We start from the raw sequence: 19,613 nt of genomic DNA on the forward strand, positions 1-19,613 counted from the left end.
AAGGGCAATACTGGACTGTAAGGGCAATACTGGACTGTAAGGGCAATACTGGACTGTAAGGGCAATACTGGACTGTAAGGGCAATACTGGACTGTAAGGCATACCTAGGTTTTAGAGGTGGATAGTAGGGAGGGGTCATGATGCACTGTTATGGAGTAATGTAGCCCCATCCTAGTATATGATTGCAACCAGTAATTAAAGTGCTATATTGTTGGATTCAGGTCCTCAGCTGTTTTTTGCTACATCTGAGATTAACATGTATGCAGACAGATTCCCTTTATTATGGTTCTGGACCTGCCCCCATATTGAGAGCAGTGCTGCTGCGAGAAAACAAAAACTAAAAAAAAACCACTCCTGAGGGGGAATAATGTCAGGCATAGGGGTGGAAACAGCACTGCTTCAGTCACCGCTCCATCTATAGTAAGTGATGGCTGTAACTGCAACAAATGGTCCCTGCATTAGAGCCAGCTTTCAGATTCTCCCATTACAGAAATTGTAGCTGGTGATTGTGAAGTTCTATGAAGCACTGCCAGTGGGGTCTTAGAAGAACTTGCATTGTCAGTGTGCCTCTAGCTCCTCCCTTCAAAAGAGGTGAATTCTAAAGATTCCATGGAGTAATCTGGAAGTTTAAAGCTTGCCTTCAGACCACAGATTTTACCCATCAACTATGGTTGTGAAGTTTATACACATCTGACAGACAAGTCAATGCAGTATTTTATTAACATACAAAAGTGCATTAAAACAGTTACATACTGGGGGTTATACATTAGTGATGCTGGTTACAGTTAAGCTGGATTTGTGAAGACAAAAATAAAGACAAAGGTCAATGACCGCCAACCCCCTTCACATCTTCCATGGTCTGTTGCCAGATACTGGCCCTCTGATTAAGGGGAAAGCAAGGAGATGGAAAACAAATGACAAGTCAGTGATGTTTGACAGTTCAGGTGGGTTTTACTTTTTGTCTGAGCCTCCATCATCAATTTCTTCCTCCTTATCTTGGCTACCAGCCAGTTCTGGAGTGAAGTGACCTACCAGCCAATTTAGTGGAGTGTTATTTATAAAGTAGGTTATCATCTCATCCATACCATCCTTTATTTGTGTAATCTTGTCCTTAGTGGCGGTTAAGAGGCTGTCAGACATGTCTCTGAAGGAAGAGGCAGAGTGGAAGTTTTGATAGATATCTGCAGCCATGGCACTAATACTTTGAGCCTTGTTCTGAAGGTTTTGCTGAAGACCTTGGACACTGGAGACCAGAGACAGACATGTGCTTTGCAGGTGATTAGCAAGATGCCGGGCAATAGCCAGTGTGCGAGATTCAATCTGCTGAAAGGAGAAGAAATGTTATGTTTCCAGTACACAGATGATGCCTAGCATAAGACTCAAGGGAATGTCATTACCTCTGCACCCTCAGTTTCTCCACCAGCATCTTCTCTGGAGCCTTTTGTCCACTCCACCCACTTGTTGTATATGTTCTCCTGAGCATCATGGATCTTCTGATTTGCATTATTCATGTTCTTTCTTGCATATTCAATCTGAAAAGTTGTATATAAGCAGGTGAGATTATATGCACTACATTTGGCTTATTCAGGTACCCTGAAATATCCTCAATATCAGAGCCAGAACCAAGATTATTATGCTTGTCAGGCAAGTGTTTGTCAAATTTCAGAAATCAATAGCACTCACCTGTATTATACTACACCCCTATAAAACTACACAACACCTGCCCCCCCCCCCATATACCACACCTGTAAAACTACATTCTCATATCCTACACCCCAAATATTTGTCAGTTACCCCCCTTCCCCCCCATTGTCTTCACAGGTTACTAATAACCACTCACCTCTTTTTGTCCCCTCCTCAGGCACCTCTGTACAAGTCCCCCGCTGAGCAGCTTCTCTTTCACATGCCCAGGCTGCGCCGATGCTGTACTCCTAGGAGCCGCTGCTTCTCTCCGTACAGGCCCCGCCGCTTCAGCTTCTTCTCATGCCGGGCGGGAACTTTTCAACTGACACCCGCACGCCGTACTGATGATATCAGGGCGCGTGCGTGTCATAGAAAAGTGTCGGGCAGGGTACAGAGGAGAGATTCCTGCGTTCCGCTCTTACACTGTGTGGCGCTACAGGATCTGTCCTGTTCCCTGCCCAGCATGCAGCGTGTGATGAGGGCAATCTGACCACAGGCCTCCCGGAGCCTGGAGCTCTGGACAACAGGTCAGATTGCCCTCATCACTGACCGGCAAGCAAGGACGCCCTGAACCATTATCAAAATTCATAGTGTTAAAAACAAAACCATATTCAGTGAGGAATTTCCCATTACAGAGGGGATCTCCTTAGGAACAACTGCAATCTCTTAAGCTGATCTGCAAGATTCAGCCAGACAGCATTCTTCATATGAAAGCTAACCTATACATTGAAAATTTAGGACTGGTTTTTGGTTACATTATAGTGCAAGATCTCTAATCTGCAAAGTTTTCCAGATAAGAATCAATTTGTTAAACTCAAGAAGTGTCAAATTACAAGTAAAAACAAACCACACGGCACCTTTTAGCAGAAAAAGGCAAGTGTGAATAGATACAAGCTGCTGTGTGTACAAGTGGGGCAATTCAAAAGATGCAAGAGTAGAGGCCTTTAATATTTGCACCATCCTTTTATGAATCACCCCTTGTACAGAATACAGAAGCACTGGTGGAGAGGGTTTTTGTTAAGACTTCTCTACATTGGGCTGATAGCAATGCTTAGTCAAAGGTTTCAATGAATGCTGAATCCCATTTAAAAAAGGGGAGGGATGCCCACAGTAAACATTTAACTTGTTTCATCTTGGAACGTTAAATTCTGCAATTTGATAATAAACCTGCACTGAAACCTTTTAAAGTGCGCTGTTGCAATATTCTGTAGTGGCGGTCTTTTAATGTAGAGTACTGGGTGGGAGAAGCACAAGTCACTGAGTGCACAGACTAAACAGACCATAGGAGAGTTTCTGCCTCAGTCCTGAGCTTGGCTATCACGGACATTGAGGAGCTCAGAACTGGAGAGGTGACAGACTGGTAAGAAGTTATTAGATGTTCAGAAAGCAGCATCTACAAGACCCAGCTGTTGTCAGTTATGGGCACCTTGCACCTCTCCCACTGCCCCAGGGCTGAGAGCTGTGCAGACCATGAACTGGAACACTCTGCAATGGGCAGATATAGCCATGATTGGATGCTACACCACAATTGAGATACCACAGGATCATGTTAAAACATTCAATTGGCCCTTATGCCAAGATCTGTTGATTCAAGTGTACTTTTGTAGGACAAGTACATTAAACCATTTGTAGACCTTTAATCTGAGTCATTTGATTATTGGCTCTAGGTTGTACCAGAAAAGGTCACCTTGTGGCTGATGGGCTACCATGAATATGAGTACCAAGTACACAAATTTTATGATTCTATTCCATGTAGCAGCAATGGAGCGTAGCCTTAATGTAGATGATTTCTCAGTACATTTGAATTACATGTACTAACCAGGTCAATGGTGTTCTGGAGCTGAGCAATGGCTTCCTGACTCCTGCATTTGGCATCCTTCACACTGGTCAGGGCCTGTTGATAAGCACGCTTGCGGGCCTTAGTAGAGAGGGATCCCAGGCGCATGTAGTAGCCAGGCTTATCTTGGGACATCTCAATGCCTTGTGTTTCAGCTGTGTCCTTCGCTATAAAGAAATTTGTAATGCCCATATATTAACAGCTTAGCTGGGTACATTAGCTGGATGAACAAAATGCAGAAACATTAAGATTGTGATTACAAAGATGGAGGGGGGGGGGGGGGATGACAAACCAAAGCACCCCTTTAAAAGATTAATATGGTGAGAGAAGCTGCATGAAGCTGAGGCAGCCTCCTGTGATATCACATTTTAGACATCACCAGAAATGCAGTAAGATATTAGCCAAATCTAGGGCATTTTAGTTGGGAAGTTGGTTAAATTGGCATTCAGTGACAGACCAGCCTTTCAAAGGTCACAAGAAATAAAACTTTGTGCCCATTTATAAAAATGGAAATTACCCTTTAGTCAGGCTAGTTTTTTTGGCCTGAAACCAACAACTCTCACGTACCCTGTCCACAAAGGTAGGCAAGTTTCCCAGGCTGGGTCACCATTGGCTTGCTAGGTTTCGCTTACCTAGCTCTTCATCTGTTTGTGGCAGGTATTGTTCCAGAAGATATTCAGACCTAGTTAGTGCAGAGTCCACACGGTCGCTTATGATCTGCACTACACGGCTTCCCAGAACAGTATTAATGCTGCCATTTACAACAGCCTTAGACATCTCCACACTCTCCTGAACAGCTCCCTTGGTTTTATCCACTACTCCTGTGATACTATGGATAACAGCATCTCTGGCACCAACAACTGCTTCTGAGGCATTAGCCACAACCTAAAATGTACAAGATGACACCTCTAATATGACAGTAGGTAAAGTTTAAGGGGGGTGGGGGGGGGGGGGTTGTCCACTAAGATTGCCCCTGTAAAAATAAGCCTATACCCCATTGGTGAAGTTGCAGAGATGTCAAGCCACATTCCCAGGGCCCACATGACATGCGGGACCCGCGACCAATAAGCACCCAGTATCTCCCCAACTGGACATTTCAGCAGGATGTGAGCGCTGTGCTGACTTCCTGCTCAAAAATGTCCAAAGGTGGGGAGAAGGACGCCAGTGGAGATTGGTAATGGGGCAAGTGGGTCATCATGTGGAGCCTGGAGAAGAGTATAGGCACATTTATTTATGTGAGCAAACAAGGGGACTGAGATGGGGGTTGTTTAAGTAGTGGACACCTTCTTTAAGGCTCTACATGACTTCAGTAGCTTACCTTTTCAGAAGACTGATACAGAATAGGCAACCTTTCTTCAATTTTATCAAGTCCAACGCAGGCAATATTGTTTGCCAGAGCAACTGGGAAGGGAGAGGGGAAAAGAAAAAAGTTACATCTACATATTGATGCCAGCAGAGTTCTGGCAAATACTGGCAAGGTGCTATGCATACTTCTGATGCTAGGAGAGAATGGACTGTAGGTTACAAGATACAGCCCTTCCATGATACAGGCCTTGTTTATGTTTCTAGTGTGAAGAATAAAGGTGAGTGAATCAGGCAAATTTGGAATTTGTGTGGCATCTCCTGGGAAATATGCCGAGAAGATATTCTATTTGAATTTAGGCGATGTACACATGCTGAATCTGTGTGGTGACCAAAAAAAAAAAAAAATGAAGCCTGTGATTACAAAATGCAGACTGGGACTCAAAAATAGAAATCAAAATTATGAGTATGCTATACTAACCAAGTCACTGGTGTGGCTGTAACTGCTCCCGTGGCCTCATTCACTTCTGGGGCTACTCATAACCTTCATTTACATATGCACCGCTTCCCCTGCCCACTGCTGTGGTTGCAGTCAGAAACCCACACACACACTTAGTGACTGACACTTGCAGTTACTGACCAGGTCTATTGCACAGTAAAAACATAGGGTCCCCCCTAGCACAGAAAGCTTATGGCTACAACTCCTAGCCATGTGCTTATCTTTCCTGTGTTTCAAAACAGAAAACTGCATTTAAAAGACAAAAAAATCCAAACACATGTGCAGTCCCTCCAATATTGATACCCAAGAGCCCAGCATCTAGGGGCTGGTATGCTCAGGCTAGGGAGAGTCATGCTTTTTGGGCTCCGCCGAGGCTACAAATCCTACAGCTGCCCAGGATTGCTGGTACTTTACCTGGCTCTTGCTGATTGCCCTGAGATTGCAGTTTAAGGGGGGGGGGGGGGGGGGTTCAGGGGTGATGTCAGCTCACAGCTGCCACCAAGACTCAAATTAGTAATAGGAGGCAGCTGAGACCTCACTCCCACATTACTAATCTGTAAGTGAGAAGAAATAAAAACTAAAAAGACTTTGGTTGGTTAACTTTACCTCAGGTGACTTCAGTGATCTCACTTGAGTTAATTGAGGTCCCCAGAGGTCAGGTTACCTGTGGTCACAGGTGGAAGGCAGTGAGAACCTCCAGCTGTAGCTAACCAGAGTGATGTCACAGCTGATCGCAAGGCTCAGTCTGCCTAAAACTCAGTAGGCAGTCATGTTCCATGACTGCACACCAACTTGAGATTAAAATGCCCCTCCCTACCTCCAGTGTTTATCCTGTCCCTTCAGGAGAGTTGCATGACAGGTGCTCCTAGCATGGTGCAAATTTAACCAGATTAAAGGATTACAGGCTCAGGGGTCTCAGCCTTGTCAAGCTACCAAGGGACCAGGGCCGCCACTAGGAGTCCCATACTGGCAAAATTTTCGGGCCCCCTTGGGACTCTGCCCAGGCTCAACCCCCAGCTCCGCCTCCACCACTCAAACTTCCTAGCCTCACTGCTACTTTTGCAATAACACTCAGCCATAGCCTCAGCCATAGATTAAGCTATATACGTCCACCCACAGCTACATATTGCACACTATGCAGGACACATCTTACACAACACATACAGACAGCACATAAATGAGTCACATTATACTCACCTGCCCTTGATGCAATTCAGCGCCCTCCCATGCATCTAGCTGAGGTAAGGCAGGGGTTGGGAGGCCCCCCCCAGTCTGAGATCACCTGAACCTGTCTGGGATCAGCGCCCCTACCCCAGGCTGAGAGCAGTGGGCCCCCCCCCGGTCTGAGATGAGCGGGCGGGCCACCTCACACACCCTGGCGAATGTCTTCAGCTCACAGCGCTTACCTGTCCCGCTGGCTGCCGCATCCTAGCCACCTCTGCCGCCGTTACATGCAGGAGGGTAATGAGGTCGCAGAGTGATGACATCACCACACTGCTGCAAGGTCCAGCAATGATGTGCCGGCGCCCTGCTCCAATGACTGCCTCCACTCCACCAGATGGCCAATTTGCATTCTCCGCCCTGTCACATGCAAATAGTGATTATAGTCATAAGAAGGTGAAGTGACACCACCGGGCAACTGTGACTGGGGCCTGGTGAAGGAGGGGCCCATCCTGCCGGGGGCTTAATAAAAATAAGTATTTACCCTGGGCCTGTCCGGGCCCCCTACACCAGGCACAGTAGTAATGCCCTGATTGCAGCCCTGCAAGGGCCAACACCTTTAAGAAAGGTCCCTCAGCCATCACTTGCTATAAGAATGGAGATTCCCCCGAGCCCACCCTCCCTGCCAAGCAGTCCAGTGCTAACAAGTCACATTTTTCACAAAGGAATCGCCTTCTAGAGAAAATTGGATTTAGCGCAATAGGACAATTGTAGAACCACAGACCTTTTTATAGTAGCCCAGGATCCCACCCTTCACATTAAATGGGTCCCGGCAAAGAAAAAGTAAAGGTCTTACCATGATAAACTGGGTACAAAAAAAAAAAAAAAAAAAAAAAAAATATAAGCTGAGGCTTCCGCTTTGTTATCACAATTTGATTAATACCAAATGCAGCCTTTTATATTGCTTGATTAATATGCATTTTAATATCCTAATCTATGCCCTGTCAGGAACAAAGATACTGACAGAATGCAGAGCATCTCTTTAAGACTCCCCTGATGAGTAACTAATGAAATGCGTTGGGTGGATGCATATTGATCAAGCAAGATAAAGAAAGGCTGCATTTGGTATTTATTAATCAAATTGTGATAACCAAGAGGACACCTCATCTGGTGGCAGAGAGCTCCATAGTCTACCTCAGGCTCACTGGTCTCACAAGAAAATCTAGGGTCTCCCTGCTCTCAAATGAAGAATCACTCTGGGATTTAAAGAGACCCTCGTTCCTCTAGATGTTCCCTGGTCACCATTGAAGGCTGTGTATATGTCTACACTAGTGACAATTATACACTAATGGAGTATAGTCCATTCCTAGTTAGGCAGTCTGCCCCAGGTGGTAGAGGGTTTGTTTTTTTATACCAGCTCAGGATAGGACTAGGTTACTGTATGGCGGGTCCATCATTACCCAAGGCACAGTCCTTGGACTTCTGGGGCCAGAATGTGACCTCTGGTGGAACAGGCTTGGCAATTTCTGGGTGTTCTGGATCCTAAAACAGGCATGTTACTTCTCAATGAGAAACCTTTGTATGCAGTGCATATTGTTTCAGATTGATCATACTATCCAGATTTCTGGAGTTTACAAATTGGTTACTATATCTAACCAAGTTCTTGCCTGGGACTTGGGTCCTAAAAGGAGTTGTCCAGTAAACAACACTTTTTTTCTCAGAAATCTTATGTTCCTTTCCACACGTTATTTTAACACTATTACCTTTTATTGTTCTCTAGCAGCACATCCTCATTGTTGGCTCCAGCTGATGGGGTTAATATCTCTCCTGACTTCCTGGGTTCAGTTCCCACAACTTCCATGATCCTTTGCAGTGGCCTGTAGGACTGCATCTATCACACCCACTCAGCACTCCACCCAAACGCCTCCCTGCCATCTTCCCTGTCTCTGCATGTTATCGAAGCACAGAGAAATCACATCAATGACAGCAGCAGCTCCATCTCTGCACAGCCAGGGAAAACACACTGCTCTGCAGATGCACACTGTGCTCTGCGATAAAATATACTCACCTGTGTAGCACTACTCTGCAGGAAGTGAAAATAGACCTACAATAAGAATTTACATTGATAGTGAAAAGTTAAAAAAAGATAAGGGTGAACCACCACTTTAAGGCTTCTGTACCCCCCTGAGCCATTTGGTATTGCTCCTGTGGAACGATCTGGAAAATGGGAATTACACCTACTGGTAATTCAGTTTCCATTAGTCCCTCAGGATAACACCCTTACTTCCATCCTCTTAGTAACTCCTTGGCAAAATAAACTGTATTTGTTGGTATAAATAGTGTATCCCCCCCTCTGCAAGTACTAGAAAAAGACACTGGAGGGTGGAGGGGGTCTTTTAACCTCTGATCCTGTCCCTGTATAGGTCAAGGGGATTACCCCCTGTAGTGCTGTCATGAGAGAATACTGGAAACTGAGTTACCAGTAGGTGCATTTCATTTCAAAATAAGGATTTTGGGGGGCTTCTTTTGATAACAGATTACTGATGGAGGGGGTCTGAGATGCCTCACATTACTGATCTAGGGCTTCGTGGCAGCTGTGGGCTGTAATTAAGCCCGTTAGCCCAATTGCCACCACACCAATTAGGAAGAGCCAGGTAAAGTGGCAGGATTGTAACATCTAATGAATGCAGCAATCCTGGGCAGCTGCCGGCTGCCTTTTCTTCTTTTTGGCTGAGGAATGGTGCACCACAAGCATGAGTCTTCTCAGCCTGAGAAACCCAGCTCCCAGCTGTCTGGCTTTATCAGGGAACTGTACACTTTTCTACCTACTTTTGTACATAAAAGCAGCATGTGTTTCCTCCTCTTTTGCTACACAGCCAAGATAAGCTCATGGCTGGGGCTGACAGCCGCTGTAGGCTGTGCTTAGTATCATAATATGGTGAGGCCCCTATGAAATTTTACGGTACAATATATACCTGCTCACCAGCATCTGATTGGAAGCATCAGACATGCTATCACTGTGTGCGCGTGCACATGTCTGCCTGCAACCAATCAGATGCTGGTGGGTGGGGAAAGAAGGCATATTCAAAATAGGTAATGAGTGGCTTGGAAGTGAATGAGTGACTGTGGGAGCTTACAGCTGCACCGGTGACAAGGCAAGTATAAAGATTTGCTCCTACCCCTTTGTGCCAGATTCTGGTCCCAATAGACTAGGAAAAGGCAACTGGCCAGATGCAGGGATCAATCACTGCCCACCGAGTCAGCAGGGGATTGATCTGCAAGTCCTCCCATCACTAATTAGAAACTCTGCTACAAAATGTAAAGAAACATGCAGCTTCTGAGGTCATCACAATAATGTAATAGAAAAAAACTGCAAATATAGCCACAGTAAAAATGAAGTCTCAGACCATACTGGGGAAGGAAATGCATGCAATTTTGGTATCAAAACTGGTAAAATAATGCAGTGTGAGCATGTAGCCTTAATGTCTTGCACCCACAATGCTCAATGAACCACTATCCGCCTGACAGCTCTGATGAGGGCCAAAAGGGTTCTGTGCAAGCGCTCAAAAGTCCAAGAAAATGCACCATAACCTTGGCTGCACTGAACCATCCTGGACATCAGCAGGAAATCCCATTTCTGTGAAAGGCTCAGGGTTACTAGAAGCAGTGAGGATTGGAAAGTAGACTATGGCTCTGCATCATAAAGGCTGAAAAAAAAACAAACACCAAACAACCCACAAGTCTGCATTCTGGAAATAAGAATTATTCTTACCGATAATTCGGTTTCTAGGACCTTCCACGACAGCATAGGAGGTTGTCTCTCCACGCCCTAATTGGGACAGGAAGTTCAAGAGGTTTAAAAGGACCCTCCCACCTCCCACAGCCAGTGTCTTACAAAGAATCCATAGCATATGAGAAGTACTACACATTCAGGAATATATGAATACATAGGGGAGGGAATTACCTGCTGTCGTGGAAGGTCCTAGAAACCGAATTATCGGTAAGAATAATTCTTATTTCTCTAGTCCCTTCCACGACAGCATAGGAGGAATACCAAAGAATTGATACCTAGGGGGGGACCACAGCCTGCAGGACCCTCCTGCCAAAGGCCAAATCCCTGTTGGAATCCAGATCCAACCGATAATGCTTCGTGAAAGTATGGAGCGAAGACCACGTAACCGCCTTGCAGATCTGCTCAGGGGAGGCCCCTGCCCGTTCGGCCCAGGAGGCAGAGGTAGCCCTGGTGGAGTGCGCCGTGAATCCAGTAGGTGGAGAGAGATGCTGAGCGAGGTAGGCATCTCTAATTGCCCGCACAATCCAGTTGGCGACGGTACTCTTAGCCACCTTTTTGCCCTTATTGCGGCCAAAGGGCTGGATGAACAGATTAGAATCAAGGCGCCAAGAAGCAGTAACCTCTAGGTAGTGCAACACTATCCGACGGACATCCAAAGAATGAAACACTTCCTCACCCGGAGTCCGAGGATTCTGACAGAAGGAAGGCAGGACGATGGACTGCGAACGGTGAAAATCCGAAACCACCTTGGGAAGGAAGGAAGGGTCCAGCTGAAAAACAATGCTGTCATCCCTGATGGTCAGGTAAGGTTCCCTAACAGACAAAGCCTGAAGTTCGCCGACTCTGCGAGCTGATGTAATAGCCACAAGAAAGGCAGTCTTGTGAGAAAGGGAACGAATGTTACAAGAGCACAGAGGTTCAAACGGAGACTGAGATAGACCTGTAAGGACCGTATTGAGATCCCAGCGAGGCGTCAGGACCCTCTGACGTGGACAGAGTCTACTAGCGGACACAAAGAACCGACGGATCCAACGATGATCTGCCAGAGCCGTGTCAAAGACTGCACTGAGAGCTGACACCTGAACTTTCAGGGTGCTAGGCCTAAGACCTAAGTCTAACCCACTCTGGAGAAAGTCCAGAATCTGCGCAATATTTGGTCGAAGAGGGTCAGGAGGCCGAGAACCACACCAGGAGGAAAATCTCTTCCAGATTTTGTTGTATATACTATTAGTCACAGGTTTACGGTTCTTCTGTAGTGTAGCCACAACTTTGTCAGAAAGCCCTTGGGCCTTCAGTGCCCGGGCCTCAGAAGCCAGGCAGCCAAGTTGAGTTTCTGGGGAGCCGGATGGAAAATCGGACCCTGTGACAGTAAGCTGGGGTCCGAACCTAAGAGGACTGGGCCGTCGATTCCTAGCGTCATGACCAGGCTGTACCAACTCCTCCGGGGCCACAGAGGGGCTACCAGTATGGTTGGGACCCCCTCGTCTCTGATCTTCCTCAGGGCCCGTGCGAGAAGAGGAAGAGGGGGGAATGCGTAAACGAGGCGAAAGGACCATCTGTGGCAGAAAGCGTCTACCCCTAACGCCCCGTCCCTTGGGTTCAGGGAGAAATATGTTGCGACCTTGCGATTCCCTGCCGAGGCAAAGAGGTCTACCTCTGGTGCACCCCACCTTGCCACTAGAGAGCAGAACACCGCCTGATCCAGGCTCCATTCCCCTGGATGAACATCCCGACGACTCAGGAAATCCGCCTGAAGATTGAGGGAGCCCTTCAGATGGACCGCAGAAAGGGAGAGCAGAGATTGTTCTGCCCATTGAAAGATTCGGGAGGATACCGACTTCAGGGCGCCTGAGCGTGTACTGCCCTGATGGCGGAGATGTGCCACTGTTGTGACATTGTCTGAATATACCAGGACGTGAGAGTCCCGGACGAGGTCCTGAGCCGCAAGGAGGGCTTCCCTGACTGCCCTGAGCTCCCGGTAGTTGGATGATTGGGAGCTGACGTAAGGACTCCAGACCCCTTGAAATGGGGAATTTGCCACCATTGCCCCCCATCCTCGTAGGCTGGCATCTGTGGTCAGTGTAACCAGGGGTTTCTGAGTCCAGGCAACCCCCACCCGCAGGTTGGCGGGACTCAGCCACCAGAGAAGGGATGAGGAGACGGACTCCGAGAGGCGAAACCGTCTGTTTAGGGATGACGGGAGTCTGTCCCAATGTGCCAGGATATGATCCTGGAGACACCGAGAATGGGCCTGAGCCCACCTGACTGAAGGAATGCAGGATGTCATGGAACCCAGAGCTGACATAGCCGCTCGAAGCGTCGGGCGAGCCTGCCTGTGGAGCTTTGATATTTTGGCTAACAGAGCTATCCTGTGGCCCTCTGGGAGAAAAGATGCCTGTCTGTCGGAGTCCAGCAGCACTCCGAGAAACTGCCGAGTGGAGGAGGGGGTTAACTGATTTTTTGAGATTGGGAATCCATCCCAGAGACCGAAGGATTCCCAAAGACCTTTCCACATGGCTCCGGAGGGTTGGAGCAGATGGAGCCATGAGAAGAAAGTCGTCCAAATATGGAACCAGACAGATACCCTGCAATCTCATGAAGGCGACCACCTCTGCCATGATCTTGGAAAAGATCCTTGGAGCTGAGGAGATCCCGAAGGGAAGTACATTGAATTGGAAATGAAGTACTTCCTCCCCGTGAAGCACCGCAAACCTGAGGTATTGCCTGTGTCCCGGATGGACGGGTACATGGAAGTAGGCGTCTTTCAGATCTATAGAGGCCATCTGATGGTGTAGACCTATCAGGGGAATAGCTGATTTCACTGACTCCATCTTGAACCGCCGGTACCTGACCTGACGGTTTAGACGTTTTAAATTGATAATTATACGGACGTCGCCGGATGGCTTCTTGACCAGGAAGAGACGGGAGTAGTGTCCTACCCCTTCTTCCTAACTCGGGACTGGGGAAACTACCCCCGAGTGCACTAGCTCTATAATCTTTGTGTACAACAGAGCCTGTGAACCCTGTGACGCCAGCGCAGTGACTCGGAGACCCGGAAGAGGGGGGGAAAGGAATTCTATGAGAAGACCGTCCGAGATGATCTTCAGAACCCATTGGCAGGTGGTTATGGACTGCCACTGAGGAAGAAACGCTGAGAGTCTTCCCCCCACCCGGGACGAGTCACTGTTTGTCCTGCTGAGGACGTTGCTGATGGGGAGGGATGAGGATGTTTCTCCCTCTACCTTTGGGATAGCTCCACCTGCCAGCCTTCCCTTTCCCTCTGGGCTGGGAGGCCTGAGGCATCGAGGGACGAAAGGACCGCTTCCTGTTAGGTCTAGGATCGGGCAAGGCCTTACGATCGGTCGCCTTGTCCAGGATATCATCCAGGGCAGGCCCAAACACTAAATCCCCTTTAAACGGAAGTGAACAAAGCCTCATTTTGGAGGTGGAGTCTCCGCTCCAGGCCTTAAGCCAGAGGGCACGTCGGGCAGAGTTAGAAAGCACCGAGGTCCTGGCTGCCAGGCGGACAGATTCCACCGAGGTATCTGCCAGAAAACAGGTAGCCTTCCTAAGCAAGGGAAGGGATTCCAGTAATTCCTCCCCAGGGGTCCCTTGGGAAATATGAGCCTCCAACTGGTCTAACCACCTAATTAGGGACCTGGATACGCAGGTGGAGGCAATGTTGGCTTGAATAGAGGAAGACGATGCCTCCCAGGACCGCTTCATCAGGCCCTCTACCTTCCTATCCATCTGATCCTTCAGTTGGGAAGTATCCTCAAAGGGAAGAGCCGTTTGCTTAGCTACCCTAGCCACCTGAACGTCTACTCTTGGGACCTCCCAATGTAGTCCCGAAGGTTCCAGAGGAAACCGGCGTCTAAGGTCACTCCGTACCCGCCTCTCAGGAAATTCCCATTCCTGAGAGACAATATCCAAAACATTGGCATGAACTGGGAATCCCAACTGTTTGACTGACTTCAGGCCAGCAAACATTTCGTCCTGGATAGAAGGAAGAGACTGCACTTCCTCTAAACCCATAGTGCTCCGAACTGCCCCAATAAGATCCCCCAACTCTTCTGAGTGAAATAGCAAGGACTGGTCAGACCCCCCTGATGGAAATCCTTCATCAGGACCCTCAGAGGTGGAATCAGCGTCCTCCTGATCAGATGGGGTCGACTGGAGTCTCCTCTTTTTTGGAGGAGAGGGTCCAGGAGCAGGGCCAGGAGCAGGGCCAGGAGCAGGGCCAGGAGCAGGAAGGGAGGCCAGAGAGGCCCTAATCTCCTGTTTCATCATGGACCGCAACTCATCTATCAGAGATGGTTGTTCGGCCCTAATAATCTGGTCCGTACATTGCTGGCAAAGCTTTTTATCCCATACTGCAGGGAGCTTTTTTATACAAATAGGACATTTTTTAATTTTTTCCACTCTGTCAGGTCTATCAGGCTTATCGGACTTGTCAGCTTTCTCTGACTTCTCAGGCTTCTCTGACTTTTCATTTCTGTCAGTTTCCTTGGTGGCCTTGTCCTCCTGGAAAACACAGACCATAGAGCCATAAATCACCTGATGAGACCTATGTCCGAGGGACCATTCCCCTCCATACTCACAGTAGCAGGGGGCACACTGGGTGCTGCAGAGGCTGCTGCAGCGGAAGACATGACAGGGAGCACGGTTGCTTACCATGATCTGATGTCTTCGTGGCAGCCCTTATGCAAAAGGGCCTGCCCCCCCAGTGACGGTGCATGTTCCCCGCCTCCCGCATCCGGTCCTGGGCAGGCCGTGTCACCGTCGGCGTGCCTCCACGCTGCCTCCGCAAAACCGGAAGCGCTCGACCGGAAGTCCGCAAGACCGGAAGTCCCGCCCCCGGGAGCACTTCCGGATCGCTCCGGCAGCGTGCATGCGGGAAGCGGCCGGCGGCTCAGGGAGGACGCCGGCCGGGGAGCTCAACAGCCTGCATCACCCCTCAGGAGGATCCGGAAGACTGGAGCAGCGGTCCCCCACAGCGTGAGGGAACAGCAAGGGAGGAGCGGTGAGGCCCGACCGATGCTGTCCGGCTTAAGGTACAGGGGAAGAAGAAAACAAAAAAAAAAAAAAAAAAAAATATACTGTAGTTCGCCGGCCACCACAGCATAGGAGAAAAACAAAACCTCTCCATGCCCCATGGGGACAGGAAAGACACTGGCTGTGGGAGGTGGGAGGGTCCTTTTAAACCTCTTGAACTTCCTGTCCCAATTAGGGCGTGGAGAGACAACCTCCTATGCTGTCGTGGAAGGGACTAGAGAAAATACAGATTTGTACATTTCAGTACTCCACTTGCAGATGAATTTGCTGATCTTCAGGACAAGTTGCCTTGCAGCAACCCACCAAGCATTCGGTGTGCAGATTACCACAGAATGACATGTTTGACAGTGACCACCATCGAGACGCTAAACCTACTTTGAGGCTCGAGTTTCTGCAGGATTGGCATGGCGCTGGTGATGGCCACAGAAGTGATGCTCTTCACACTTTTCTCTGCAACGTCACATACAGACTTCAGGTAGGGATGGTTGTCTTTAGTGGTCACGTAGGTGGAGGACACCATGTCATATGTAGAGCTCACAAATGGGAGGTTTATCAACCTTACCACCACATTCTACACAAGAAAAAAAGAACAAATCACTTGTACAGTCTGGTAATTCCATTCAAAATAAATTTCATTAAAATTAATTCTTCCATGAACTATATTAAATCCCCAGGGTCAGACTAATCAGTTTAGTCTCCATTTTACAACAACATGGCATGCTGCAATGATCACTGGATCCTAAAGATGCACCTAGGAAAAGGCATTACTTCTATAGCAATAAATGCTTACCAATAACAATCTTACCCAATTTCCATTGCCGCATCCATCCCCTCCTCAAGAATAAAACCTCTAATTATGCTGGATCACAGGAGTGCGGGACCTGGAGGCCACTAACAGGGTAAAGCATATGGACTGAAGGTAACAGATCAGACAGGTTTGGGGAGAGGGGGAACCATCTCTTGGGATTGTGCACTGGATGTCACAGCCAGGTTCCCATGATACCAAGTGACCACTGATGAATCCACTGCCAGATTACTTAACTGTGGACAGCAGTCTGATCATTGGAGTTCACACTGGGGATTGCTGTGCAGCCGTGTCCTGCAATCAGACAGGGTTCAACTGAGGGCTGCCTGCTGCTCAATTAACTGAGCTGAACCATTGCTGGATTGCAGGACAAAGCACCAGAGCAGTCCGGTCATGGGACTACATCAGGATGAGTTGTGTTACATCTAATGAATGTGCCATGTCTGGGTTGGCTGCAGGTTAGTATTTTTAGGCTGTTATGGGGCAATATCCACAGACCTTCTGAAACTGAATAACCAGCAGTCAGCTTTACCATGGATTGGTTAAAAAAAAAAAGAATATAAAAAGAAATACAGCACTTTTTTAATTTAAATAAATTGGGTGGATCTTTATTTTTCATAAACAGCCACAGTAAGGCTGCTTTCACACTACGTCTTTTTAACATGCGTCCTGAAATTATCCCCCCCACCCGCAAAAACAGATCCAGTGCAAATATGTTTTCACTTCAGTGCATTTGCAATGGACTCGCGTCCACATGCATTTGCGTGCGTTATAGTGAGGATCCAGCAACTTCCAGTTTAACTTTCCAAAAACGCTACTTGTAGCATTTTTGAGCTGCGTCCAAATACTGCAAATCTCTGGATCCTGACTAAACAGCACGCAAACGCATGTGAACGCTGGCATGCTGATACAGGATCCTGCTTGAGCATGCCCAGAAACCAGCCTGGCGTGATCAGTCCCTCTCTCCCCCTCCCCCCTCCTTAGAGCAGTGGACGCTCGTAACCAAGATAAATATCAGGTAACCAAGCAAAGCGCTTCTTAGTTACCCGATGTTAACCTTGGTTACAGCTTACTGCAGTTGTCAGATGCCGGCTCCCAGTCCATCACATTCAGTTCCCCTCACTCCCGATGACATGACTTCAATGCCCGCCCATAAACTTCAAGTGACAGGATCCTGGAAAATAACATGCGTTTCTTTGCAAAACAGGATCTGCTTTCGCAGCAAAAAAACATTTATGAGGCATTGGGGCATGTTAGAAAAACAGTGTGAAAGCAGTCCCCTGGAGGCTGCAGCTAGTTTTACCCCTGCTGGTAATCAAAAATATGGCAAAACCACATGCCATTCATTACGTTATTTTACACTACCATACAATAAATCAGATACTAAAAGAAGGGGGGCATATCTAGCAGTCTGCAGACACTGGCACACAGTGGGCAGGGGAAAAGTGAATATTCATGAAGCTTAATGAGCAGGCCAGGAGAAGTGTGACTGCAGTGTAATCTTCCAGGAAATATGTATAAGGCTGTGCCCACGTTTGTGCGCTCTGCACTGCAACGTCCGCTTCAGAGCGCAGCTGAAAAGCTCCGTTCTGAAACTTTGCCGACTGCAGAATTCGTGCGCTCTGGATGCTGCCTCTCCCTATAGACAGAATGGAGACAGCATGCAAAGCGCACAAAAGTAGTGACATGTTGCTTTTTAGAACGCAGTGATTTGGCAGCATGCAAATCGCTGCGTTCTAAAACACAACGTGGGCATGGATTATGCACAAAGATTGCATGTGTCCTGCATCCCCTGCACAGTTACGCTGCAGTGCAGAACGCAGCGTAACTGCATGCAATACGCACACGTGGGCACACTGCTCTTAACCCCTTAGCAGCCACCTAGCCCTTACTCCAACCATTTTACAGCACAGAAAGTCTTATCCCCATTTACTTCTATGGGGTTTGTTGTCTTGGGTCAGGTTTCGTTTCCAGATATAACTTCTCATTCCATATTAGACAAACCCAAATGTGCATGGGTCTGCTCATCTCTATTAAACAATCAGCATGTAGGCAACTAGAGATGTGCTGTCAATCATAATACGCACAGATAATGGTTTATCAGACACTTCTAAATATGTCATGAAGACCACCTTGTCTAAATGAGCCATTAGAGAAAAGTGGAGAAATCCAGACTTCAAAACCAACTAATCTGTTTACATGCCCATGCAGCTTTCAGAGACAAATCCAGAAGACCCCTCACATTAGGAGTCTGTCCATTTCTAAATAAGCCTCACTTTCATATGCAAATAAGGCTGAAGGGTTATGGTAGCCTTCATGCCTTTGCCATTCCAGCTCTATTCCTCACCCAGCACCACCTCTTGCTAGAATGAGCCTCTATGCTGGGTAACCTCAGGCAATGGAGCTCTCAATGAAGTAGTAAGCGGTGGCAGAGCTGGAGTGACAGGTGTCAGATCCCCAACCTCATTTTCACATGAATTAAAAACACTGATTTCTCAAAGACTGGCCATGTAAAGGTTGTGCTGAGCTTGATTTCTGGAATCTACATGCACATTACGGGGGTGAGAGCCTGCTGACAGATCCCTTTACATGCATCACATATGCATTAGATCATCTCTGAAAATAAAGAATTCAGGACCCTCACTAAGGGGTTAAAGCTGATGAGCCGCACTCACTGCAGCACCTGCTCAATGCCAGCACTGACCACAGCACAGACTGCAGGTATAGGAAGACACCCATAGGAGCACAGCCATTTCCATCAGTGATCAGATCATGTACTGCTCTACAGCTCCACACAGCGCTACAGAACAGTCCTGGCCATAATCCTCACATGGAAGCACCAACACCTGGAGACCTGCACCAAACCCGACCTGAGGTGGGCACTGCCAGCAGATCCTGTGCACCTGGGGCACTACACAGCCTGGCACCAGCAGATGGCAGATACCAGAGAGCCTCCCACAGGGCATATACCAGGGGCACTGAGGAGCCACCTACTGCTGCACTAATAGTGAGGGGCTCAGACCCCACAGTAAGGGGCAGACTATAAGCTCCACTACATCTGCTCCCTCCATGCCCAATATATACCAGGGTGGAAACATTACCTGCTGCTGCTGCTGCTCCATTGTCTCAGCCATGTCACTAGGGAAATACCTACAAAAAAATAAATTCAAGAAAACAAGTAAAAACCTCACTACATCAGCACCAAAACCACCACAGGCGCGCACTGCCACCAACAACTCACACAAACTGCCAGAGAGGAATGAGCACTCCTCGGGCGTCTGCGCACTTATAGACGGATAACCACGCCCACCTGACTATGCGCGGTCTCCGGAGGCTCCCTGCAGTCAGCTGACTGGTGACGTCACAGTCTGCTCTCCTGACTGAGGGCGGCTGTGCGCGGCGTGCAGGGGTCACGGTGTGACTGACAGTTGTGTGGTGAGGCCGGTAACGGGGGCGTGTTATGTGCTGGAGGAGCCTG

At 48.0% G+C, this 19,613-nt stretch overlaps 1 protein-coding gene across 2 annotated transcripts; it reads right to left on the reverse strand.

Annotated features, from left to right (window-relative positions):
* Positions 1-754: 754 nt before the first annotated feature.
* On the reverse strand, positions 755-19,279 carry LOC142296080 (perilipin-2-like). Of its 2 annotated transcripts, none has more exons than XM_075339309.1 (7): positions 19,237-19,279; positions 15,706-15,901; positions 4,839-4,921; positions 4,153-4,405; positions 3,503-3,687; positions 1,398-1,532; positions 755-1,320 (listed from the first exon to the last, which is right to left on the reverse strand). In XM_075339309.1, exons 1-7 carry the CDS (start codon positions 19,267-19,269, stop codon positions 952-954), a joined length of 1,254 nt encoding a protein of 417 aa, XP_075195424.1. In that variant the 5' UTR covers positions 19,270-19,279; the 3' UTR covers positions 755-951. The 2 variants fall into 2 exon arrangements, with proteins under 2 accessions (XP_075195424.1, XP_075195415.1); XM_075339300.1 differs by having other exon boundaries at positions 755-1,323.
* Between the last annotated feature and the right edge of the window lie 334 nt (positions 19,280-19,613).

Source organism: Anomaloglossus baeobatrachus, chromosome 1 (genome assembly GCF_048569485.1).
Source record: "Anomaloglossus baeobatrachus isolate aAnoBae1 chromosome 1, aAnoBae1.hap1, whole genome shotgun sequence".
In the NCBI taxonomy this organism is placed as follows: domain Eukaryota; kingdom Metazoa; phylum Chordata; class Amphibia; order Anura; family Aromobatidae; genus Anomaloglossus; species Anomaloglossus baeobatrachus.

Coding starts and splice junctions, on each gene's coding strand:
- LOC142296080 (XM_075339300.1), bottom strand. CDS start 19,269: ATGGCTGAGACAATGGAGCAGCAGCAGCAGCAG. Junction 4,406..4,838: donor TGTATCAGTCTTCTGAAAAG/GTAAGCTACTGA, acceptor TGTACATTTTAG/GTTGTGGCTAATGCCTCAGA. Junction 1,533..3,502: donor TCCAGAACACCATTGACCTG/GTTAGTACATGT, acceptor ACAACTTTTCAG/ATTGAATATGCAAGAAAGAA.